This window comes from Schistocerca piceifrons, chromosome 9 (assembly GCF_021461385.2).
Source record: "Schistocerca piceifrons isolate TAMUIC-IGC-003096 chromosome 9, iqSchPice1.1, whole genome shotgun sequence".
Classification (NCBI taxonomy): domain Eukaryota; kingdom Metazoa; phylum Arthropoda; class Insecta; order Orthoptera; family Acrididae; genus Schistocerca; species Schistocerca piceifrons.
This window is the reverse complement of record NC_060146.1, coordinates 204,123,714-204,150,450: the sequence shown is the minus strand read 5'-3', so window position 1 is coordinate 204,150,450 and position 26,737 is coordinate 204,123,714. Positions and strand designations below refer to the sequence as shown.

Genomic DNA, 26,737 nt, shown 5'->3' with positions numbered 1-26,737 from the left:
CTTTGCTTCTGAATACTGAATCACTTAGCATCATTCCCTTGTCAACATTCATTTTTCACTGCTTCATAGCCATATGTTAATTAGCTTACAGTAGCCACCTTGATACACAGATCAATGAATTAATTTAATTGACCCCTTATGCATAAACTGACCCGATACAAATTAATTATCCTGGAAATTCAAGTCCAAGGTGCATTTTATCAAATGAAAATATATTTGTCTGTATGAAAGATACCTTACCAGATGTGTGATGCACATGCCAACAATTAAAGAGGCACTAAAGCGGAAGGACAGATGCTGGGCATCAATTGCTATACAGAACAACTCATCCATTTGCTCTCAGATACTTATTTATTTTCCATAGTCACAATATTCTGAGTCAGGATGCTACAGATGACAGTGATTTTTGCCCCTGCCTCAAAACTTGTCTTACATTTACATTTATACGTGATGACATTACATATTTTTCAAATGGTATCCACAAGTCCTCACTATCCCTGTCTAGCTCAAGATGCCAAGGCTGAATGGTGTCGAGAACAATTCGAGGGACACCGTGGTAACACAGCCGACTCCGCCCGGACATGATGGCTACATCCCCACTGTGTAAGTACACTGCTGATGGTTCGTCGTCCATGGTTGTTCCTCCCAGCAGAAAGATGGCTGTCTGTCCAAAACTGGTGGCAGAGATTAAGTGTCAAATACCAAGCACTCAATATGACAACCAAATATCCTCATACATTATATTACACATGTAGAGTGGGAATTTATTATATTTGGAAGATTAAATGATACACCCTAGCAGTGTAACTAATTCTGCGAGATTATGTTCTTGCTTTGGTCTCCAGTCTGAAGATCGGCTTCATACAGTTCTCCACAAGTGTATCCTGTACAAGCCACATCACCTCTTCCAATTCTTTCTTATAGTGAATTTGTGACATAAATTTATTTTCTCCTTAGTTTGAGTCAGTACCTTCTCATTAGTTATCCGATCTATTCATCTTCAATATTGATCTGTAGCACCACATTTCACTTCCATACAACGCTATGCTCCAGACAGACAGCTTCTAAAATGAGTTCCTAACATCTGAGTTTATGTTAAATGTTAACAAAATTGATTTTCAGAAATGCTTTTTTGCCATTACAAGTCTGCATGTTATACCGTGTTTATTTTTGCTAATGTTAGTTACAAAGGGCATTCAGAAAGTTTTGCACAGTCATCTCTAATTTTTTTTTTATTTATTTATTTTTATTTTTTTTTATTTTTTGCAGGAGAAGAAAGAAATTTTTTGCACACATACTTGGAACATTTAGCTATAAGTTGGTATATAAAATTATTTTCTTTTATTTACAGGTGAGCCATAACGGACTGTGAAGTAGATGTCAGGTTGCGACAATGGTCGTTGATGGAGTTCCTCTTCAAGACCGTCAATGACACTGCCACATCAATTCACAGGAAGTTGCTCCCTGTTTATAGGGAGGGCACCGTGGATCGCAGCAGTATCCAGCGGTGGTTGCAGAGGTTTAAAGAAGGTGATTTCTCTCTACTAGACAATCCATGATGCAGTAGACCATCGACGGCAATGAGTAATGTGAATAAGGAGACCATTGATCAAATCATCCAAACTGACAGATGTGTGATGACGCAACAGCTTGCTGAAATGACTCGTTTGTCATTGGGTAGTGTGGTATCACTGGCACAGTCAATGAGGTACAGAAAAATCTGTGCACGTTGGGTGCCTAGATTATTGACAAGAGGAATAAAAACGATAAGGAAGAATTTGTGCGAGGGTCTCATGAAGACCGTTACTGAAGAGTGGAAACAGTGATTTAACAGTGTCATTACCCAGGATGAAACATGGTTGTTTTTGTCCGAACCTGAGAGCAAAACCCAATCCACGGAGTGGCGTCATCTCGGGAGAAGAAACCAAGACTTTCACGAACAGCAGGCCGAAAGGTGGTGGCCTCTTTCTTCTGGGATCAATGTGGTTTCATTTTCATTGACTTTTTGGACCCTGGCTCCAAAATTAACTGGGACTGTTACTGTTTGTCATTGGACAAGCTTCAATGTGCCATCAAGACCCACAGACCACAGCTTCAGGGTCAGCTCATCAGACTACACCAGGACAATGCCAAACCCCATACAGCCCTTATGACGCAAGAGAAAATCAGGAAAATGGTTGGAAAATTGTTCCTCATCCTCCCTACAGTCCAGACTTGGCTCCGTCTGATTTTTACCTCTTTGGTCGTATGAAGGCCTATCTGCGCGGTAAAACATTTGATAGCGAGAAAGACCTTATGTCCTGTGTCAAGCAATGGTGTAAAAGTCAATCCCCAGAATTTTACCAAAGTGCATTTACATCATGGAAAGAACGTTGGGCCAGATGCATCACAGCTGATGGAGGCTACATTGAGTAGGCTCAATGTATTAGCTAAATGTCCCAAGTATGTTCACAAAAAATTTCATTCGCCTCCTGCAAATAATAAAAAAATTTGTGACAACTGTGCAAAACTTTTTGAACACCCTTTGTATTTTGCTCAACAAACAGTAAACTTATCTTACTACTTTCAGTGTCTCATTTCCTAAGCTAATTGTTTCATCACTACCTGCTTTAATTAAACTACACCCTACTGCCCTTGTTTTACTTTTGTCAATATTTATTTTTAACATCTTTTCAAGATAATGAACTGAAATGGAAAAACATATTAATAATGTCTGTAAGAAACTGAGCTCTGTCATATTCTTAATGATGCAGCTATCACAGTATTCAGACAAGAATCTGCGTACAGTGTATCATGGACTTTTCGAACTATACTTACAGTATGGAGTGACTGTGTGGGGAAACTCAAACAAACAAGAGACAAAACGAGTGTTCACATAAAAAAAAAAAATCAATTAGGACCATTTTAAGAAGAAAGACCTCTGAAATGTGCAGAAACTGTTTCAAGAATTTAGGTATCTTAACTTTTTCATCGTTGTATATATACAAAACAATAACGTACATCACAAAAGGTAGTGAGGACTGGATTACAAATGCTAGTGTACACACCCACAATACAAGAAGGAAGAATGAGGTATGGAGCATACCCCACCAACTGGCAGTGCTAGAAAAAGGACCACAGTACTCTGGTATCAGACTACTAAGAAGTCTGCCTAAAAACCTGCAAGATAGTGTACTTCACAATGACTTTCCAAAGAAACTTAAAGACTATCTCATTGAAAAAGAGTTTTACAGTGTTGCAGAATACTTATGCCATTAAATTTGTATATATTGTTATTCATTATCAATTATGTAAAAATGTAAGCTAAAGGTGTAGAAAAATAAGTGATAATGAATGTTAATTCTTGGATATGTCCTGTATTACACGTACATTTACTGTACACAATGTAATCTTACAGGATCAAATAAAATTCAAATTCAATTCAGATACAATCTAATCATTCACCCGCTTTTTCTAGTCCTCTGCTGTCTCTGATATAACTGCAATGTTATTGACAAACATCAAAGTTTTAGCTTCTCACTGTACTTCATTTTTCTTCCCAAATTCTCCTTAGTTGCCTTCACAGCTTATACTGAACGCATAACAAGAGGGATAGTCTACAACCGTGTCTCACTCCCTTCTCAACTAAAGCTTCCCTTTCATGTTTATCTTAAATGCTGAAGAAAGCCCCCCCCCGGCCCCACTGACTAAATCCTCCCACATTTGTCTCATGCGTTTCTAGCATACTCTGAATGAAACAAATGTTACAAAAGCTTGTAACCAGGTGCAAATGGATGTCGGTTACTGCTCAGTCCTATATATTTTAATGTTATCTGATAGTTTTGTTCAGTATCTCCCCCCCCCCTTTCTGAATAAAACAAAGGATATTTTGTTTATTAACCAAACAATAAAGCAAACTCACCTCGGGCAGTGACAGGCTCAAATAAGGGAATAACCTTTTACAAAACAAATTATTAAACAATGTTCATACTGGATTGCTGTGTTGTCATAATGCTTAAAAGCGCTTACTGAACACAGCAAATGAAAAAATAGGTGTTAACAACAGCTGAGTGACTCAAGTGAAAAGGAAGTAAAAGGAACTTGAAAAGGCCTAGCCAAAGAGGAACAAACAGGCTGCTGCCACTGTTGAAGATTCCAGCATAATTAAGAAGAACTATTGCAATGTTGGAACTTCATACATAACAGGAGAAGAATCACTGAAAATAGTAAACAACTGGAAAACTGAACATAAGTCCATACTTCTTTGGCCTCACTAATGCTGCCCTCTCTGGCTTATCATTGCAATAATAGTACTTTCTAATTTATAGCATTTCCAGTTTAATGGTGGTTCCCAAGCGAGAAAATTATCCCCTTAAAGTTTCCTATTCATTCTTGTGACATATTTGCTTCTGCAAATCTAGAAATAGTTTCTGCCATTACATGTAAATCTACATATATGCTCCACTAACCACTCGAAGTGCATGGCAAAGGATACTTCTCATTCCAGTTGCATATGGAGTGTGTGAAAAATGACCACTTAAATGTCTCTTTGCGCACTTGATCACTGAAATTTTGTTATCAGCTTTTCCTCGATAGTTTACTTTCAAAAGTTTGTCAATTTAGTTGTTTCATCATTTCTCTGATGCTCAACCGTGAGTCAAACAAACCTGTTACCATTTGTGCTGCCCTTCTCTGCATATATTCAATATCTCCCAGTTAGTCCTATCTGGTATGAGTGCCACACACTTCAGATTTTCCTAGTATTCTGCCAGTAAACTGAAGTCTGCCACCTGCTTTACCCACAGCTGAGCCTTTGAGACCATTCCACTTTATATTTGTAGAAAGAGTTACACCCAGGCATTTGTATGGGTTGTCAGATTCCAACCACAATCCACTGTTATCGTTGTCATAGCATACCACTTTTTTTATTCCAAAATTTCACATTTTTGTACATTTACAGGAAGTTTTCACTCTTTGCAACATTTTAAAATCATACTGAGATACAATTTAATATTTCTGCATCTTTTTTTGGATGGTACTCATTATGGATGAAAGTGCATCACTTGCAAAATGTCTGAGGTTGCTATTAACACTGTCTGCACAACACGAACAAGGGGTGTAACGCACTTCCCTGGGACAAACATGAGGACTGAAGATACTTCTACCTCTACTGATGAGTTTCCACCCAAGGTAACATGCTGCATCCTGCTTACCGAGAAATCCTTCGCCCAGTCACAGATTTCTTTTGATGCCCCATATGGTCATATTTTATTAATAAATTCTAATGTAGTATCAAGTCAAATGTGTTTTGGAAGATATGAAACACTGCATCCCCCTGATTGCCTTGATCTGTGGATTTTAGGATAGCAAGTGAGAAAAGTTTTAATTGCACAATCAATGTTTTTACAATCCATGCTGTTTGGCACAGAGTAGGTCATTCTGCTGAAGATACATCATTATGTTGGGGCACATTTGTTTAAGCCTATTTAAGTAACCAAGTTTTAAAAAATAATGTTTGTTATCTCAAAAATTTTACCTGAACGACAGTAAAGGTGCAGTAACATCTTCCTCAGAGTGATCTGTATGTCCTGAGAGAGTTGAATCCAGGTGGTAAAAGTTCACAATAGCTGCTTCAGCAGAGAAGCTGGGAAATCCCGCAGCCTCACAGACATATTTACAAACAGTGGCAAGGTCTGTTGGAAAAGGGTCCCTTGCAAGCTCTGAATACACCTGGTGGGAGGAAAAAATCAACATGAAATATGAAGTCTTTTTTAGTGGTACAAGTTATTTATCTGTAACGTGGTTATAATTAAACTTTCCCTACTTGAGAAGGCTCCCATGAAAAGCGAGTGATCGTAGGAAAATGAAATTTTGTGGAAACATTTGTAAGGACATGCGGAAGAGAAATAACGAGCATTGAAAGAAACACATTTTAATTTCCACATGAGAGGATAATGTTAGCTCATTGCGTACAACATTTACATTACAAGTTACAACCGTTGCTCAATGTGACAACTATTTACATCCACAACAGTCTGGAACCATACTAGAGATACTGTGTTACAATTGTTCGCCACACTTTTCGAACAGTGGACATTGCGGAATGTTCAGTTATTGTGATGCGGCTCATGCACTGCTTGATGGTCACACATTGCTACCAGAATTCTCAGCCCAGGTAACAGTAACCTCTTCAACAATTTGTGGTGCAGCTGGCCATCAGTCACTCTGGGGAGCAATTCCCATATCACCAGTTAATATAAACTTCTGAATTACGTTCTTCAACCCTGGTGTGGAAAGAGGAGCTCTCCATATTCCTTTAATGCGTCGATACTCATGAAGGGCAGAAGCACTATTACTGCTTTTTGGATGAAACAGCTTTACGAATAAAGCCCTACTCACCGTGCCCAGATGCTTGTGTTTCACTGCTATGTCACCCAGAAGTACCGGCACCTAACAGCAATTCATGACACTAACTCTACTAACAACATAAATCTTGTAGTGCACACCATCTGAACGCATCCCTGTAAAGGTAGGTACCCATATGGTAAATAGTTTTCTCTCTACACTGGCCCAACTAGCAAAAGTTTAATTATAACCACATTGTATCAAACACAGGGTGATTCAGAATTCCTGTTACACAGTTACAGGCGTTGTAGAGGCAACTCACGACAGCAATATTTGGTAATAAACTCATGCCTGGAAATACGCAGTTTGGAGGATAAATGAGTGAATGATAGAAGGCAACACATTGATAGTGGTAGGTGTCACATGACATCTTGTGTGATGTCATGTCACATGTCATCACAGAAAAACAGCGGCATCATCAGAGAACAACGCAATGAATTGAAGTGCATGTAGATCAGTTGCCACTAAATGATTTACAAAGATGGTGCATTACAGAAAGGAAGAGTACCAGTTCTCAGAATCCACCCTAACTGTGGTTGAGACCAGGTTCACCGTGCAGTTGATGGGGAAGAAGGAAGTCCTCCACTGATCCGTCAGAATCCACCGCCGAGTACCCACAACATAGTAGGTTCCATGGATCTATCACAGAGCAGCATCTGGCGAATTCTCCATGAACAGCAACTCCACCCATATCATCTCCATAGGGTGCAGGTGATTTTGCACCACATGCCATTCCTGCACTGTCGTGCCTATGCTCCAGACTTTCCTTGGATCATTTTTTCCATGCAGAAGGTGCATTTCACAAACACAGGTATGCTCAGCTGTCTTATTAGCCAGGTTTCATATAAGGAAAATGCTCATGTCGTATATCCCCATGGTTTTCAACACTGTTTGAGCTTTTAATATGTGTGCTAGTATTACTTATGGTCGTTCGATTGGCTCTTGTATTCTACCAGCCCTTCTAATGGGTCACATCCACTTTGCTTTCCTGCAAGACTTACTGATGCAGCATTTGGAGGATTTGCCATTACATATCCACCAGATGATGTGGTTCCAGCTTGAAGGCGTGCCAGCTCACTTTTTATGCAACGTCCAAAACATTTGAAGGAAGGTAGATAGGTCATGGTGGACTGATTCATTGACCACAACAATCACCTGGTTCAACACCTTTGGACTTTTTCCTGTGGGGCTACATGAAGAGTATTGTTTACAAGACTTCTGTGGAGCCACAAGATTTCCTTGCCCATGTAATGTCTGTAGCAGAGCTCATTTGGGACACTCCGGGAATTTTGGACCATGTGTTTATGAGCAAACTCCTCATTGCCACTTCGAGCATATGTAGGTACAAGTTGGTTGATGCATGTGCAGTGTACCTTTTGACATTTTTTTCAGTCATTTATCTTCCAAATGGCACATTTCCAGACATGGGTTTATTACCAAATATTTCTGTCCTGAATCCCCTCTACAACACTTATAACTATGTAATAGGAATTCTGAATTATCATATATAAAGAGAGAGAGGGAGGGAAACATTCCACGTGGGAAAAATATATCTAAAAACAAAGATGATCTGACTTACCAAACGAAAGTGCTGGCAGGTCGATAGACACACAAACATACACACAAAATTCAAGCTTTCGCAACAAACTGCAAACGAAAGTGCTGGCAGGCCGATAGACACACAACAAACACAAACGTACGCACAAAATTCTAGCTTTCGCAACCAATGGTTGCTTCATCAGGAGAGAGGGAAGGAGAGGGAAAGACGAAAGGATGTGGGTTTTAAGGGAGAGGGTAAGGAGTCATTCCAATCCCGGGTGCGGAAAGACTTACCTTAAGGGGAAAAAAGGACAGGTATACCCTCGCGCACACACACACACACACACACACACACACACACACACACATATATCCATCCGCACATACACAGACACAAGCAGACATTTGTAAAGGCATTTGTGTCTGCTTGTGACTGTGTATGTGCGGATGGATGTGTGTGTGTGTGTGTGTGTGTGTGTGTGTGTGTGTGTGCGCGCGCGCGCGCGCGCGCGCGGGTGTATACCTCTCCTCTTTTCCCCCTAAGGTAAGTCTTTAGAGGCAAAGATGTTGTTGAAAGACAGGTGAGGTATGAGCGGCAGCAACTTGAAATTAGCGGAGATTGGGGCCTGGTGGGTAACGAGAAGAGAGGATATACTGAAGGGCAAGTTCCCATCTCCGGAGTTCTCACAGGTTGGTGTTAGTGGGAAGAATCCAGATAACCCGGACGGTGTAACACTGTGCCAAGATGTGCTGGCTGTGCACCAAGGCATGTTTAGCCACAGGGTGATCCTCATTACCAACAAACACTGTCTGCCTGTGTCCATTCATGCGAATGGACAGTTTGTCGCTGGTATATCTGCTGTGTATATCTGATAATGCCCACCTAATGCCACATTAACATGATTGACACAGATTCTGGAAATTGGTGAACTTCAAACACACCAAGAAAATATCAGGGAAATTTGAAAAAACACAGGAAACTCTCATTTTTATCTCAGTAGGTGAAATGGTTTGTTTGCTGAGGTATCACGCATTGTCGCTGGCTGGGTGCAGCTGAGTACTTGCGCCGCTTCCCTCTCTCTCATTCCTACTACTTCTTCCCTTCCTACCACTCCCCTCAGGTTGCAGTTCATGCTGCCACCACTTCTTGCCACTAGCCTAGCAGCTGCTGGCGAGAGGCAGGGACACGTGAGAAGTAGTTTGTTTGGATCTGATTCTCAGAGAGTGTCGACACAGCGGCTGAAGACAGCGGTCATGTGTGCACGAGTGACTGTGTGAATGTGTGTGTGCTCTCATTTTCTGACAAAAACTGTGGCTGAAAATTTACGTGTGACAGTATGATTGTCTTTTCTGTGGCTGTCTGCAACTCAGCAATCATCTTTACCATGAGTCGCTACATATCTTCATTATTACTGATTATCAGAGTATTTGAACAAGTTATCTGCTGCACGGATTGATCACCGTGGTCTCATTTCATTAACATATTGTCTACGGCTCGGGAACAGCTGGCCACATGAGTGGTTTTCCATGACGGGTCAAAACTTGAGGCTGTTTCTGCACATATCTGTAATGGATTGGGCCTGCCAATCTGAAGCCATTCGGTTCCCACTAATGTGCATACCTGTCTGTCAGATCTAGTTTCACCCATCTGCCCACAGGCCACGCCTATTTGTGTGTGTCGTAATGCAACAGATTTTCACGGTTTATCCATGGACCAGGACTGCGGTGCTCCTCAGCAGGCCAGAGACTGTGAGTGATGGATTTCACTAATTGTGACTGTCTCCCTGCAAGTGTGTTGTACAGTGTGGTGTTTCATGGATATTTTATTTGTTCTAGTACATTTTGGCACTTCAAAAGTAGTTTATATGTTAGAAAGTATGGACAATAAGAATAAAAGAATTGTGTCAGTCACTGGTGGTCTGCGCGCTACGTACTCTTAATTGCTCGAAAGAACAATCACACAATAGCTGTAAAATAACAGATGTAACACAGTGAGTAATAACCGACAATAGCAAACATAGTAGAACCAACATTTTACTGGCGGTCACCTTTAGTGTTGGTTTACACAATTCTTCCCCGCCTTATACACTTACTTGAAGAGACTAACTTTTTTCTGAGGTTATTTCTGAAATCAGTGAAGGTATTTTAAATACATCTAGTGACTCCAAGGAAATGCATATTTTTGTCACCAAATGTGTTCTGTTTTATTGAAATGAAATATCAGTGGTCTTAATGAAACACATATACCATACGTATTGCTTACTCCATCTAACAACAGTTCATCACAAAAGATCTTGATGTTAGTACTTAAGATTTTTCCTCACATCAGAAAATGCCATCTACTTGCAAGTTTATACTACTGTTTCATGTACTGTAGCTGTAAAGACAGATTGTAAACTTATGTCTCAATTTATCCTTGAGATCTCAAAATTTGTCAGGAAAAAATGCTAAACCTTGTCAGGAAATCAGGGAAATATCAAGGAATTTCACTTGGCAGAACTTGTGGCAACCTTGATTAAGTAACACGCCACATTACAGAAACTCTTTCCGCAGTCTGCGTCTGGTCTACTGTCAAGTATCTTAACACACTGTTTTGTCAGCCTCTTCTCACCTATCCCTAGCTGTTATCAGTAATATTTCATTCTTATATTTCTAACTGACTCAATCTTTCATTTTCCTTGGACAGTTCTTCCCTTCCTTGTAATCTAGACTGTCCATCAACAGTATTTGGATGTACTGTATTACAGAGTATCTTTCTCAAGAATTTCTTGGCTTCTCTTAGTCTCCACATTCCTGTGATTTGGAGGATTTCACTAGCATGCATACACAGTTTATTCACAGTGTTAGTTTGCCTTGAGATGGCTTTTCAATTGAATAAAGCGTGTCCTCTGGAAAGCAGTGACTGTCTTCTCTCACTTGGTGTTGCTCATTTGTTAGTTCTCAGTTTCACGATTTCCCTCAAATATGCATTATCCAGTCATATTAATGTGATAACCCGTCAAAAGCCTGAATAATTACCTTTTGCAGTGCAGCCCACTGCAAGACATGGAGTGAGAAAGTCAATGAGGCTCTGGAAGGTACGGGCAGGATGTGGAGCCGTGCCAGCTCCTATGTCACAGTCAGCTGTGCTAGGTTTCTTGGTTGAGGATCCGTGGTGAGAACGGCGCAATCTAGGTTGTCCTGAAAACTCTCGGCTGGGTTTAAATCCAGAGCACCTGGTGGCCAGGGGAGTGGAGTAAACTCATCCCGGTGCTCTTCGCAACACGCACATACACTGCAATCTGTGTGACATCGTGCACAGTCCTGCTAGTAGATGCCATTGTGCTGAGTAAAAACAAACTGCATGTAGGGGTGGACATGGTCCCCAATGATAGATGCATATTTGTGTTGATCATCCACAGAATACCTCAAAAACACTCCCCAGACCATAACACCGTCACCTTGTTTGTTCCACTCAGTGGACGTCCAGTTGCAGTATTGGCATGCAAATTCCAGCATTCTCAAATGCAGGAACATTCACTGAATTCTCACTGAGGAGACACTACATGTCTATTCGCCTGTACACATCTACATAGCTGTTGTTCACCCTTACAATCTACAGCCTGTGACGCAACACAACTGCCTCGGTGCTAATTTTAGATAGCGTCATTTTGCCTTGAATTGTATACTTTAATGACAGTGACACGTGAACAGTTTACAAACTTGGCCATTTCAGAAATGCTTCCAACCATGGCCAGAAAGCCAATGATTGTATCCTTTTGAAAGTAGAAAAGTTCCTCCGTTTCTGTATTATAACAACTGCACTGTTTTCAGAGTCCCTCTGACATGCACTATTTACTCTCCACTGCTGGTGCTGCTACCTGCCATCTGTGAATGGTTATTGCATGTTGATGCCACACATAGGCGTTGGTCAGATTACCATGCATATAGCTACCAACTCTTCCTGTCTTACACTGGTCTTCAGATGATGAGCTGCTTTGATGTTTGTCATACAGTTTTTTTTCTTTTTTAAGGAAATTTGAAGTCCTGCTTTTTCTGCTTGCAATTTTAGTATATTTATCTGCTCTGTAGAGTCTATATTGGTATTCAAAGACAGGGTTGCAAGATCCCCTGAGAAGGGCAAAGCAGTTGATCTTGTGAACTTACTTGCAGTTTTAATTTTTTTGCTATTGTTCATTCGAACAGCTGATGTATTGTCCGTAAAGTCTAGCAAGATTTCCATTTTCAGTACTCCAGTACGCCCCACCCCAATGGAATTTGCAATCCAACTTTTGCTGCATTTTTTTCCCAAGTACTTCAAGTTTGACATTTAGCCTCTTCTACATTATTTGCAAGTAGCGCAAAATTGCCTATGAATGCTAGCAATTGCTAATTTTGTTGTTCAGTTGACATTTCTCATTCCTTTCTCATGTGACCTCCTCTGATCTGCAATTAAAGAGTAATGGTTAGAGTACATCCCTTTGGCAAAGACCACAAACAGTAATGATGAGAGTACATCCCTTTCACAAAGACCAGTTCAGATTTCAAATGGTTCAGACAATTTGTCTATTATTACAATCAGTCTCTGAAAATTGATACTTGGAGGAACTGTCAACATCAGTGCCCCCAGCCAGCCTGTTAAAGTACGTCCTTCCTGTACGCCAGTCTGCTATTCGGCACATCTCATCCTGTTTGGTGAGTAATGATCTGTCCTCATACATATACTTCTGTTCCATCCTGTTTTTCTCCCAGTTTATTTCAGACAATGCTAGGTAGGTACTACTGTTATTTCCAGAAATTGCACTGATGTACTATCATGTTGTACTTTACAGAGCAACAAGAAATGACAACCTGGAAATGGAGTGCTAATTATTTATATCATCTAACAGAAAATGGATCAATATGGAAGTTACTGACACTAGTTTCGTTGTGATGCTTTGACAATTTTGCAACCGTACGTTTAACTTTCATCTGTTCATAGCCGAGCAGCTTCAGCCATCTCTTGTCACCTTCAGAACCTTGTCAAAGATGCAGCAAGCTGTAAAATTTTGTGTAAAGTCAAGTTATGCAGTGTCTCAACTATTACAGCTGCAGCAATGTATGACTTGTACACAAATCCGTACAGTACGCTGAAGGTGACTAGCAATGGTTGAAACCGGCCACATATAACAATGGAAGATCTGGCAATAAAATTGTTGAAAGCTTGTAGCACTCACAGATTTCTCTTTAGACAACAAGTCTTTTCTTTTCTTACACAAAAGAAAGAGGGGGGGGAGAGAGAGACATAATATTGATTCTATGCTTCACTACAGAACTGTACCAATAAGCATTGCATATAGTGTCATAATTACAAAAGAAAATGTGTGTGCTTGTTAAACAAAGAAGAAAATGAAACACCTTAAACTATGACTGACTTGCTGTAAAGTAGGAGTGACACTGGATTCAGAAGAGTGGAATGAAAAATCATATTAAATCATTTTTAAGTCATTGATACAACAGTTGCCACCATTTTTTCCACAGCATTTCACAGTGAGTTTCACGATATAAATATAGATGAGTGCTTGAGGTAAAAAGAATTTAGAAACTGGCATCAACTTACCATAATTTCAAATATAAGCTACTGAAACAGGCAAAAAGGAATACAAATGTCTCAAAAATGAGATCGACAGGAAGTGCAAAATGGCTAAGCAGGGATGGCTGGAGGATAAATGTAAGGATGCAGAGGCTTATCTCACTATGGGTAAGATAGATACTGCCTACAGGAAAATTAAAGAGACCTTTGGAGAGAAGAGAACCACTTGTATGAATATCAAGAGCTCAGATGGAAACCCAGTTCTAAGCAAAGAAGGGAAAGCAGAAAGGTGGAAGGAGTATACAGAGGGTCTTTACAAGGGCGATGTACTTGAGGACAATATTAAGGAAATGGAAGAGGATGTAGATGAAGATGAAATGGGCGACATGACACTGCGTGAAGAGTTAGACAGAGCACTGAAAGACCTGAGTCGAAACAAGGCCCCGGCAGTAGACAACATTCCATTGGAACTACTGACGGCCTTGGGAGAGCCAGTCCTGACAAAACTCTACCATCTGGTGTGCAAGATATATGAGACAGGCGAAATACCCTCAGACTTCAAGAAGAATATAATAATTCCAATCCCAAAGAAAGCAGGTGTTGACAGATGTGAAAATTACCGAACTATCAGTTTAATAAGTCATGGCTGCAAAATACTAGCGCGAATTCTTTACAGACGAATGGAAAAACTAATAGAAGCCAACCTCGGGGAAGATCAGTTTGGATTCCGTACAAATATTGGAATACGTGAGACAATACTGACCCTAGGGCTTATCTTAGAAAATAAATTAACGAAAGGCAACCCTATGTTTCTAGCATTTGTAGACTTAGAGAAAGCTTTTGACAATGTTGACTGGAATACTCTCTTTCAAATTCTGAAGGTGGCAGGGGTAAAATACAGGGAGCGAAAGGCTATTTACAAATTGTACAGAAACCAGATGGCAGTTATGAGTCGAGGGACATGAAAGGGAAGCAGTGGTTGGGAAAGGAGTGAGACAGGGTTGTAGCCTCTCCCCGATGTTATTCAATCTGTATATTGAGCAAGCAGTGAAGGAAACAAAAGAAAAATTTGGAGTAGGTATTAAAAGCCATGGAGAAGAAATAAAAACTTTGAGGTTCGCCGATGACATTGTAATTCTGTCAGAGACAGCAAAGGACTTGGAAGAGCAGTTGAACGGAATGGATAGTGTCTTGAAAGGAGGGTATAAGATGAACATCAACAAAAGCAAAACGAGGATAATGGAATGTAGTCGAATTAAGTCGGGTGATGCTGAGGGAATTAGATTAGGAAATGAGATACTTAAAGTAGTAAAGGAGTTTTGCTATTTGGGGAGCAAAATAACTGATGATGGTCGAAGTAGAGAGGATATAAAATGTAGACTGGCAATGGCAAGGAAAGTGTTTCTCAAGAAGAGAAATTTGTTAACATCGAGTATAGATTTAAGTGTCAGGAAGTGGTTTCTGAAAGTATTTGTATGGAGTGTAGCCATGTATGGAAGTGAAAAGTGGACAATAAATAATTTGGACAAGAAGAGAATAGAAGCTTTCGAAATGTGGTGCTACAGAAGAATGCTGAAGATTAGATGGGTACATCACATAACTAATGAGGACGTACTGAAAAGGATTGGGGAGAAGAGGAGTTTGTGGCACAACTTGACTAGAAGAAGGGATCGGTTGGTAGGACATGTTCTGAGGCATCGAGGGATCACAAATTTAGTATTGGAGGGCAGCGTGGAGGGTAAAAATCGTAGAGGGAGACCAAGAGATGAATACACTAAGCAGATTCGGAAGGATGTAGGCTGCAGCATGTACTGGGAGATGAAGAAGCTTGCACAGGATAGAGTAGCATGGAGAGGTGCATCAAACCAGTCTCAGGACTGAAGGCAGCAGCAACAACAACAACAAGATATTGTGAGTAATAAGACTCCTGGTAAGCTACGTCGTGATGCCATGTGAATAACAATTTTTACACAAAGAGATTAAACGATGTTCAACCAAGTTAATGAACACTTTTACAACTCACCTTGGTGTCCCAGTCATGATGATACCCCAGTGTTGCCCATCGTAATTTCTTTAAGAGGTTCTGGCTTCTCACATCATATCTGTTCAGATGTTGGCAACAAGTTTATTAGTAAAAGTCTTGATTTCACTTAAGAATCATGGCAGTACACCAACCTACTTACTTACAGCAAGTTTCCCACCAGTCCTCCCCTTTCGTCAGGTCACCATGTGCATCGAGGTTCAGTCGGCTGTGAGGTTTCCTCGTAAAGTCACGTAGGCATCTCTGAATCCAGTACCTCTGTCCTGTACCTGTGAATGGATCTGGGATGACGAAGAAACCTAAAAGAATTTTATCATTCATTAGTTAAGGAAGGCCCATGGCCTTCACAATTACTGTAGGTTGGTAAGAATTTGATAAACTTAACATACCCGGACTGTCAGCAATCTCATACATTTTCCACATGTTGATGGGTTTCAGACCAAAGTTGCTCAAATCATCAATGTTTTTGTCCCTGAGTTCAACTCTCTTAACTTTCTGTAAGGTAAAGAGAACAAAAATTAATTCAAAATGAAAGTAAAGATTTAATATTAACAACATTTACAAGAGAAAAAGATCAGGTAGTTAACAGGGGTAAAACAGGAGGAGGAGTAACAAATATCCAAGTTTAGAAGCACAAAAGTGTGGCTGGACCTCTGTAACTCAGGCAATTTCATGGTAGTCTGAATGATTTATTCATTCACCCATTGAATTCCATAAATACCATCATGAAGGGTGGATCTTGTGATCCACAACAAAGGGTGTTTCAGAACTTTCTTTCCTCCTTTCCTTGTGTCCTTATTACTCATACTTACCTTCTCTCAGAATGGGTTCTTTTTGTTTGCTCATACTAGGATGTTACAGCCCTATATATACACTGCTTCGTGGCCAACTACCGATGTATAGCACATCTGAAAGGAAAGAAATATCACTGCTCTCCATCTTACAAGGTTCAACTGCTGTTCCCTCAACCCCAGGGGAGTCATGGCTCTTTGTTGAGTTCACGTATGGAGTGCACGGGGCCCTGAGCTATTGCGGATCTTTCTTTCTTCCCAGGCTGCATTTCCTTACCCACGCCCTCTGTCCCTGTGCTCGCTCATTCCCCTCACTCTGTGTCTTTGCTTACACCGGCCTCGCTGTCCTCCTGGTTTTTACTATTCCTTACAGTTTTATTCCTCCTCCCTCCCCCCAGCATTTTTGGTCCCCATCTGAGGTTTGATCACCAATTCAAAATTTTGTCTCCGCAGTGTGAGCCAACTGGGGAAGAACATCTTACCTTGCGTCTTGGACGTGTGGCCTTAGTGCCTCTTCAGTCTTTTCTTCGAACCAGTTGTCCTTTAATCCTATATATCCGGCACGGTAGCCTGTCTGTGTGGCAGGGTAGTTACGTACCCTTATGGCTGAGCTCACTGGGTACACCCAATAGCGGTTGCTTGTCATTCTGGAGCATCAGAACTCCCAGCAATGGCTGCTGTGCCAGATAGCCTTGCTGTGGCTAGGTGGCACCCACCCCTGATCAGAGTGGGTAGTATCAGAGTGGATGCTTTGTATATGAAATGTATTAATGGGCCATTCTTCCACAGCCATCTCTTTAGTTGGAAATGTATCCTTCAATGATGCTTCTTATGACGCTTTTGCCTTCCCTTTCCTGGCTACCCACTGGGAGGAGGGCCAGGATTGGCGCCTTATTGTGAAACCATTTCCCAGCTACCAGATCTGCACCATGACTGACGAGGATACTTTCCCACCACCAAGACATAATTTTGTTTTTTTGTTTTTTTTTTTTTGTGGAAACTACAGAAGACAAGTTTGGCAAAGTAGACACACTGAGTAAAATGTAGTCAGGTTCACTGCTGATCAAAATTTGTTGCATATGGTTCAGTGTGTCATTTTTCATAGGAACTTCTCCAACAAACTGAAGAAGAAGTCCACTCTAATCTGGAATAGTGGGGCGTTCATTTTGTTTGATGTATTCAGAAAGGCCAGAAGGGCAACCAAATTGATACCAGCACCTTTATTCTGGCACTAGAGGTGGATACCCTCCCAAGAAGATAAAGGTTATTTATCGGTGTGAAGTGAAGCCATACATTCTACCACCCTTGGGGTATTTTTGGGGTTTGCGTTTCTGGCATGTGTCTTCATGCTGTACAGCAGACCCTCTACGTTGTGAATGTCCACTCCATGACAGGAGCTCCTGTATCATGATCATCATTTTCCACACTCACTGGATTTCCCAGTTTATAAGAAGGAAAAGTGTCTTAACTGAGGCTTATCAGAAATGTGACTGTCTTCACCCTGGGTCTATAACACACCAGAGTCTATGTCACATCAGTCTGACCTCTTTTTATGGATGTCTCATTGTTGGTGACAGATGGTGACCAGATGACGTGATCAACTTCAGCGTATTCACCGCCCACTTGGATTCCCGTTCTGTGTTTATTCAATGGAATTGTAACTGATACTACCGTCACCTTCCAGAGTTGCAATCCCTTATTTCGTTCTACTTCACAGCTTATGTCTTTCTACAGGAACTTCATTTCATTAATGCTCACTCACTGACTCTTCATGGGTTCTGTGCTTTCTGTCGGAATTGGGTTGCCCCACTGAGGGCTAATGTTGGTTTTTGCATGTTTGTCCATCAGAGACATTGTTAGTATATGGATAGCCCTTTGTACCCCACTGGAAGCGGTTGCCGTCCATGTCCACTTGGACTCTGCGCTCACAATTTGCATTTTCTATCTCCCTTGACAGAGGACCTGGTGCCCTAACCGATCTCCTTCACCAACTCCCCTCTCTCTTTCTCCTCCTTCAGGATTTTAATCCCCATCACCCCTTATGGGCAGTGCTTTTTCGTCCAGTTGGGGTCTCCTCATAGACCAGTTTCTTGTGGACCATTACCTGTGCCTTCTTAATGATGGTTCCCAATTTGAATGCCACTTCGGCACTTTCTCTGCCATTGATCTTTTGCTCACTTCCTCTCCCCTTCTCCCTTCTATACACTGGTCAGACCATGAAGGGTTCTGTGACACCTACCTCTTCCCATTGATTCTATCATTCCCTTCACACATCCCAATGGTCAGGTTTGGCCAGCTCATACCGTTGGACTTCCATCATGCTGATTGGCCTCTATATACCCCCAGGACACGTTAGGTAGTATTGCTGTAGCTGCCCGTGATGTGTCCAATACGATTAATCCCATTGCTGGCTTTGCAATTCCCTGTTCGACCCCTTTCGCCGCCATCCAGTCCAGTGGTGAAGCACAGTCATTGCCATCGTCATCACCATCTCAGATTGCCGTCGAGCCTCGCAGTGCCATAAGCGGCACCTGTCCTCGACAGGTCTTATTACCTTTACATGCCTTTGCGACAAAACCCATTACTTAATCAAACAGAGAAAGTGGGTGAGTTGGGAATGCTTGGTCTCCTCCCTAGGTTCTACTGCCCCTTTGTCGCAGGTGTGGATTACACACTGCATGCTCCCAGGGTGCAAATGACCAATTTTGCAACAGCATCAGTGTCGGCCGCCTTCCCAGCTGTCTTCCTCTTCTGGAAAGTGCAGGCTGAAGCTTCCCCTTTCCGATGTTTTATCTCTTGTCAGGTAGAATCCTACAATGAACCTTTTACTGAGTGGGGGCTACTTCTCGCTCTCTCCTCTTCCCACAATTCACTCCCTGGCCCCCATTCCATTCACAACCAATTGCTTCAGTACCCCAGAACTCCATAATGACAATATCTCCTCCAGGTGTTTAACTTTATTTGGTTCCAAAGTGTTTCCCCTCCTAATGGGGGGGGGGGGGGCAGTATTGTGGTCCCTTAAGCCAGGCAAGTATCTGTCGCCCCTCGATAATTACTAGCCAGTCAATCTGATCAATGTCCTCTGCAAGTTCTCTGGATGGATGGTGGCTCATCAGATCTGCTGAGTCTTCAAGTGTTAGAACCTTTTGTCTCCTTTTTGGGAAAGATAGTTTCTGATTGATCATCTGCTTCAGTTGGAAACCACAGTTCAATAGACCTTTCCTCAGCACCACCATCTTGTCGCACTGTTCTATCTTCGTAAGGCCTAGAAAATGGCTTGGCACCATCACATGTTACTTAGTTCTGTGAGTGGCGTCTCCAGACACCCCCCCCCCCCCCCTGATATTTATTCACCCTTTTATGTCCCCCAGTAATTAAGAGTTTGGGTTGACACCATTCTCAGTTCTCCGCAAATCCAGGAGAATAATGTTCCACAGGATTCTGTATTAAGTGTACTTCTATTGCTCATCGCTATTAATCGACTCATGGTTTCTATTGGAATGCTGGTCACCCCTGCTCTGTGTGAGGATGATTCTGTATCTGCACTATGTTCCACTTGATGGTCTCTGCAGAGCAACAGCTCCAGAGTGCCACCCAACACACTTCCACACGGACCGTCTCTAGTGGTTTTCAATTTCCTCCCCTTAAATTGTGGGTGGTGCATTTCTGTGCCGTACTACAGTCCACCAAATCTGGAGCTCTAACTCAGCTGTCAATGCCTGACCATGGTCCCCTATTTCCATTTCTTGGGTCTTCTTTTTGACATTTAGCTTACTTGTTTGCCCCATATCTGCCTTCTGAAGATTTTCTGTTTCCATAAACTCTGTGTCCTTTGCTTACTTGCCCACGCCTTTTGAGGTGAGAATTGTTCAACTCTCCTCCACCTTTATTAGACCTTAGTTCTGTCCTGTCTGGTCTATGGTTGTCAAGTTTATGGGTCAGCTGCCCCCTTCATACTGCTCCTCTTGGACCCAGGCAACCATTGTGATACCTGTTTGGTCATCAGTGCCTTTCACACTACCCCTGTCGATAGTGTTCTGGTTGATATTGGAACCTGTCCTCCTCCCCCCCCCCCTCCCCTTTTCCGTCCAGCAGTCCCAGCTCCTAGTTTCCTACGCCACCACCATCCGTTGTTTCCCTGCTCACCCCTCCCATTCTATTCTTTTCGCAGCCACCAGCTGCCAGTCGCGAGGTATGTTTACCGGTTGGGCTCCATCTCGCTTCTCTTCGCCATTATTTCTATCTTCCTTCTTTGTCCTGGTCCCCATATTCTCTCCTGAACACCCCTGTTCCTCGGTTAGTGCCTCAGCGTGAGATCTGGATGGATCACTTCTGGGATCTGAAATGCTCCATCGCACTGATGGTGTTCCATTGTTTGTTCCACCCGCTCTTATGAGAGTTTCAGGATGCTATTATTTCTTACACTGATAGCCCTACATCCGCTGATCACATGAGATACGCCTTCACATCTTCTCTTAGCACAGAACACTTGTGGGGTGTATGAATTGATGCCCACTCATCAGGTCCTCTACTTTATTAAGTGGTGTTCCCTCACCTGAGTTTTGTTGTGTACCAACTCTATGAGCTGCCTTCAGGTTACTGCCCAGTGTTTTCCCACCACACCTTGCTCTGTGTCATCCACGACTTGCTCATCAATGTTGACTGTGCTGCTTGTTTAGTTGATTTCCTTTAGGTTATCAGCTATGTGGTTATCCCAGGTAATGAGCTCCTAATCGTCTGGCTGGGATCGGGGCAAGGGGCTGCTACCTAATCCCCCATTGACAGTGACCCCAGCAGGGGTAGATTTTCAGCTTTATGTCAAAAGTTCTTATTGCTCAGTCATGGGCCAACTCTTGTGGGGCCACCCCCCGTCTAATAAATCTTGCATTCTTCCTTCAGTATTTGTCTGTGAGAATCTGTCATCCTCTGCTGTCTTCTTATCAGCCATATCAGGTTGACCCATATTTTTTACTCTGTGTTAAACCCCCACCCACCCATTCCCTCCCTTTGTAGTTGCTGGGCACCCCTCATGGTCCATATTTTGGTGGGATGCTCCCACACTTTGGCCTTCATGCTAAATATGCCCTCCCACTATCCTTGCCTTGGATGTTAGTGGATGATCCTCATGTGATTATATCTGTCCTCAGTTTTCTTCATAAAAGTGGGCTGTCCTTCCAGGTTTACGTACCTGAATTTCCTTGCAGAGCTGGAGTCCCTTGGTTAGTATTGGTGTTGGTTTGGAAGTCCTTCGGCCTTACCTCCACACTGGTCAAATTCAACTCCCCCCCCCCCCCCCCCCCAATGGTATGGGGATTGGGATGAGTCCCCAGCAGTGGCCCTTCATGCACAGTATGTCTGATTTGTCCCCTCCTCTCACTCCTCCGCAAATCCTCTCTTTAATCTTCTTGCTGCCCCAAGGTTCCTTCTGCCTCCATGTTTGCCTGTTATCCTTTCGCATCGACTGGGCTGTGATCATGTTGTTCCTCCTTAGTATCTGCTGCCAAGGGTCGTGGGACCAGTGGCATTGCTGTGTGCCCCCACCCCCACCAACCAATCAACTAACCAACTAACCAACTGCTATTCTTATCTGCTACTTCATATAAACTTCAGCGATTTCATGAAATACTTTCAGCTCTCTATATGGTGGAGAAACTGAAAATTTGTGCTCCAATTTCTGTTCACAAGTGGCCCAACAGCAACCAGAGGCATTAGATTCTGTTCGAGCAACACCGTCATGCCAGTCTTTCCCAATCTGGGCTGAATTACAAATATCCAAAATAAGATAATTTTTCAATGAGACACTGCTTGTCCACACATCGCACGTGTCTCTGTGAACTGTCTGCCTGATATTGAGGTACTCTTGTGGCCAGCAAGACCCCAGGTCTGTCCTCATTAGAACATGTGGAGGGGGGGAGGCAGCTCAAAATGTCACCTCTCTGTCCCAGTTCAAGTATCAATGTCATCAAGGATCAGTTACAATAGTTTTGGACTAGATTTCTCCAGGAGAGAATATAAAACCTTTATGGAACCCTTCCCAACTGGAAGGTTATACTGCCAAATTCTTTGTAAATTTGGCACAAGTTTCTAATCACTGAAATAACATAGCAGATCCTTTCAATGCGTGAAATTTCATTTTGTTTCCTCCTCCCCCTCGAGTGCTTCACTTTCATCGTCAGCCAGTGTAAATCACGCATATGAATTATTTCATTAATATTTTTATATTAAAATAACCATATCAGAACAGCAACTTTCAAGTTCTGTTTCACACTGAAGTAGGTGTGGGGTAGTGTATTTTTTATATTCATCAGTGTTCATACTTTTAATCAAAAAAGGAAACAAAATATGCATATACACTATGACAAACATCTTCCGAGTGAAAAAGTATTATGTTGCAGAAAATATTACTCCTTGCACAGAAAAAATATGTGCATTTCAACAACACAACACCAGATACTTAAAACCCAATCTCTTCTTCTACGGAAAGTTCTCACAAAGGGGTGATAAAGAAAACTCTGAGCCTGAAGAGAAGCTATTATTAAATTATCTCACTGACCAATAAATCAATGTGTAGGAACATTCTCCTCTAGCATTACTTTTCCTCAACAGCAGTTGTCGATACCAGTATTATTTTTCGAACTTTGGACAGATCAATATTATCTCAGTTGCTTTCCTGAAAACTTTCATATCATTTTATACACAATATGTTAGTTTTCAAGATAAATTTTATGAGAAGTATTTAGTTAATAAAAAATTTCAGTCTCTATGTTACACTCGATAAATACTAGCTCTGAATGTACAATTAAAATTACTTTTTCAGAAACATTTGAAATTACGAAATATTTGCACACTTAAAATTTCTATTATTAATTACGCAATACTGTACTGGTTACTATGTTTATTTCTGGATTCATTTATGAAGTAATACTCTAAAGTAATAATGTAACAGAAACTAGTAGAAACTCATTTGTTAAGAAAAATTGGAAACCCTTAGGAATTGGTTATTTCTGCAGATTGAGAGAGACATAAGTATACCTCTGATGTGGAATTAGGTGCAGTTTGAGAGAGACATAAGTATACCTCTGATGTGGAATTAGGAAGGAGGGGGGAGATTACACCTCTCAACTGGAATGCCGTAAGAGTCACACAAAAGCTGTGTGATGGCTAAATGACAAAAACGACTTAAGGACTGTAGTGGCAAGCAACATACATGCGAAATGCACGAGTCAGTTTGAGAATCTGAGACTATAATCACTCAAGCTTGAGCTGAGACTGCTGTTGAGTGTAGTTCTGCCAAGGTATCTTTTAAAGGAACAGTGACTACTACAAAATGAACCTTTTAGAAGAATTTGAAATATATAAACATGCCCAACTAAATTCAAAAGATTTTTTGAATGATCAACTTGCATTAAAAAACAAACACCATTTTGATTGCATATCACCTCTTATAAAATGTGAAAATTAGCCCACTCCTTTTACACATTAGAGCTATGTGCCACATTTTTTTCAACTGTATTGTATATAACTTCTTTATATACTTTGGTTATATTTTATGCTTTTACATATGTTCCTTGCTGCTAGCACAACAGATACTTAGATGTGATTCAGTAACTGTAAATCGTCAGTCCGTGTTCACAATGATCACATAAAATATGTGCATTTCTGGACATGTAAAGGCATTACACTTCTATGAAGAAGATACTGACATCTACTAAACTAATACTTAATAAGTATCTGTAAAATACGTCTCATACTTCACATAACCATATAGCTATGGTCTCAAATTTCATAATATCCCTCGTTTTCTTGGCTTCTAAAGATGGCTCTGAGCACTATGGGACTTAAAATCTATGGTCATCAGTCCCCTAGAACTTAGAACTACTTAAACCTAACTAACATAAGGACATCACACAACACCCAGTCATCACATTCTAAAGATGACAAATTAATTTTTTTAAACCAGTGAAATATAATAAAAATATATGTGCAACTGATGACTGAATTTTAATCTGAAAAATATGTGCTACAGTTGCTGAAAATTACAGCCATGAATAAAATAATTATATGTAATGCTCTCAGTAGCACCAAAGTTACATTCTTAGATGAAACAGGGTCCAAAATTGAGAGTAACAAAGAAAAAGCAGAAGTGATAAACACCATTTTCTTAAATTCCTTCATAAAGGATGATACAGAACTAGTGCTCCTGCTTAATTCTTGCAAACTGAGGATATAGAATGTCAGTGTTGTTGAGAAACAGCTGAAATTGTTAAAATTAAACAAAGTTCTAAACAATGATGAAACCTTTCAGATTATACACAGAATTTTCAGCTGAGTCTGTCCCCGTTTTAACCATAGTATAGCATAGACCTCTTAAACAAAAAGCTGCACCCAGTGGTAGAATCTAAGTTTGTGCTTAAACATAAGGTGGTATCTATAAAACATAATGAACTCCTCCATGTTGTCTAGCATGGATTCTGAAAACATAAATCATATGAAACCCAATTTGCACTTTTTTTACATAAATCAAGGCAATCAGGTCGATGTAGTATTTCTTGATTTCTGAAAATCATTTGACTCATTACCACACTAACTTTTAACAATTAAAGTATCATCATATGGGGCATCAAACAAAGTTTGTGACTGTATTGAGAATTATTTGGTAGGAAATGACATAGTATGTTGTCTTGGATGAAGAGTCATCAAGAGTTATTACTAAATAACTTCGGGTGTGCCCCAGGAAGTGTGTTGGCACCATTGCTGTTCATGTTGTCTATTAATGATCTACCAGACAATCTTAACAGTAATCTCAAAGTATATGCAGGTGATGCAGTTATCGGTAATGAAGTACTGTCAGATAAAAGCTGTGCAAATATTGTCTGCTCATGATAAGATTTCATAGTGCTGCAAATACTGGCAACTTGGACTTCACATAATGAAAAAAAACTAGTATCCTATGACTACAATACAAATGAGTCACAAATGGAATAAGTCAACTCATACAAATACCTGAGTAGTCCGCAAAGAATAAGAAATGGAATGATCACATAGGCTCAGTTGAATGCAATTAGTATATAAAGGAATTTGTTATCAAACAGTAGTCCAACCCAGCACAGATTGTTCCTCTAGTGTGTGGGACACATACAAAATGCAAAGAGAGGCCGCAAAAATTATCACAGGTTTGCTTCACTTGAGAGAGGGCATCATGGAAATGCAGAAAAACCTGGACTGACAGATAGATGCTTGTGGGTATACGCCAATTATTCCGTGAAAGCCTGCTTACAAACTTTCAAGAACGAGTATTAAGTGAGAAATCTAGGAGTATACTACAAACCTTTAGGTATAACTCAAGACAGTGTCTGAAAAGACACTTTCAGGCAGTCATTTTTCCCACGCTCCAAATGTGAACTAAAAGGGAAGGAGGCCTATAAACAGTATGATAGGTAGCACACACTGGCATGCACTTTTAAAAGTGGTTTACGGAGGATGGAATTAAATGTAGATAGGGAAGGAAATGGGCTGTCTCCTTTATCAAGTAAGCATCCCAGGATTTGTTGAATAAATTTAGTATGTGATTTGGAAAGAAGAAAACCAACTGAATAATTCCCTGTAAGTAGATAATTCCTTAATGTTTTTCTCCGCCGGCTACAGCAAACCCACGTTTTTGAGCGCATTTTCGATAGCATAATAAAGGGGGTATTAATGATTTCCTTTGTATGGATGGTGGCGTTTAAGAGTTTCTCTTAGTCCACATCTACCAGTGACGTCAACCACAAACTAGTCAGTCCTGGTATACGATAATTATAATTTAAACAGTTAATCACTTTCATAAAGATGTCAGAGCTATATAATCATGCAGGTATACTGCCCCATGGGCATGGCACGTCCTGAAGTAAAAACATAACTTGTGAGTTTTGTTGGGTCCATACTATTTATTGTATGTTATTTCGTTACGGATAGAAACAACTCACCTGATGTTTTTCGAATTCTGCATCTCTGAAGTTTATTACGTTTGATAAATCTGGAGGAGGACATTTACTTTTGTAATATTTGAAGTGTTTCTTAAACATACCACTACAAAACGGACCACGGAGCCCTGATTTACATGCGCGATCACAAGTTTGTACTCTGCCGTTGACAGTTTGTTGTGGCGTTAGTCATTTGTTATTCTTGCTATCGTTGGCAAAGGTTGACAGCTAATATTTACGTTCACATAACATATGTAGTTCTAAACAAATAAGCGCCACGTTCTAATATAATTTTCATGTTAGTCTTTCAGTAACATTGGTTCCAAGATTCGTTCTACGAAACAAGACGTGCAACCAGACTCATCCCTGCCCATGGTAAGGCTCAAGATGGCCATATTTAGCGTCATTTAAGTAGAAAAATGCATGTTTATTTATATGTTTTCACTTTTCAGGTTCATTTCCTTTATTT

General features: G+C 40.9%; 2 protein-coding genes across 2 annotated transcripts in view; one reads left to right on the top strand and one right to left on the bottom strand.

Moving 5' to 3' along the window:
• Positions 1 to 331: 331 nt before the first annotated feature.
• LOC124717344 (nucleic acid dioxygenase ALKBH1) lies at positions 332 to 26,737 on the bottom strand. The gene is made up of 6 exons (XM_047244174.1): positions 26,272 to 26,737; positions 15,905 to 16,010; positions 15,658 to 15,814; positions 15,498 to 15,576; positions 5,516 to 5,709; positions 332 to 674 (listed from the first exon to the last, which is right to left on the bottom strand). The coding sequence occupies exons 1-6, from the start codon at positions 26,368 to 26,370 to the stop codon at positions 380 to 382; spliced, it is 930 nt and encodes a 309-aa protein (XP_047100130.1). The 5' UTR covers positions 26,371 to 26,737; the 3' UTR covers positions 332 to 379.
• LOC124717343 (beta-1,4-glucuronyltransferase 1-like) overlaps positions 26,408 to 26,737 on the top strand; it is an 88,283-nt gene continuing 87,953 nt past the window's right edge. Inside the window, exons 1-2 of the mRNA XM_047244173.1 lie at positions 26,408 to 26,488; positions 26,572 to 26,643. The gene's annotated coding sequence lies outside the window, so the exon portion shown is untranslated. The remainder of the gene's footprint in view (positions 26,489 to 26,571; positions 26,644 to 26,737) is intronic.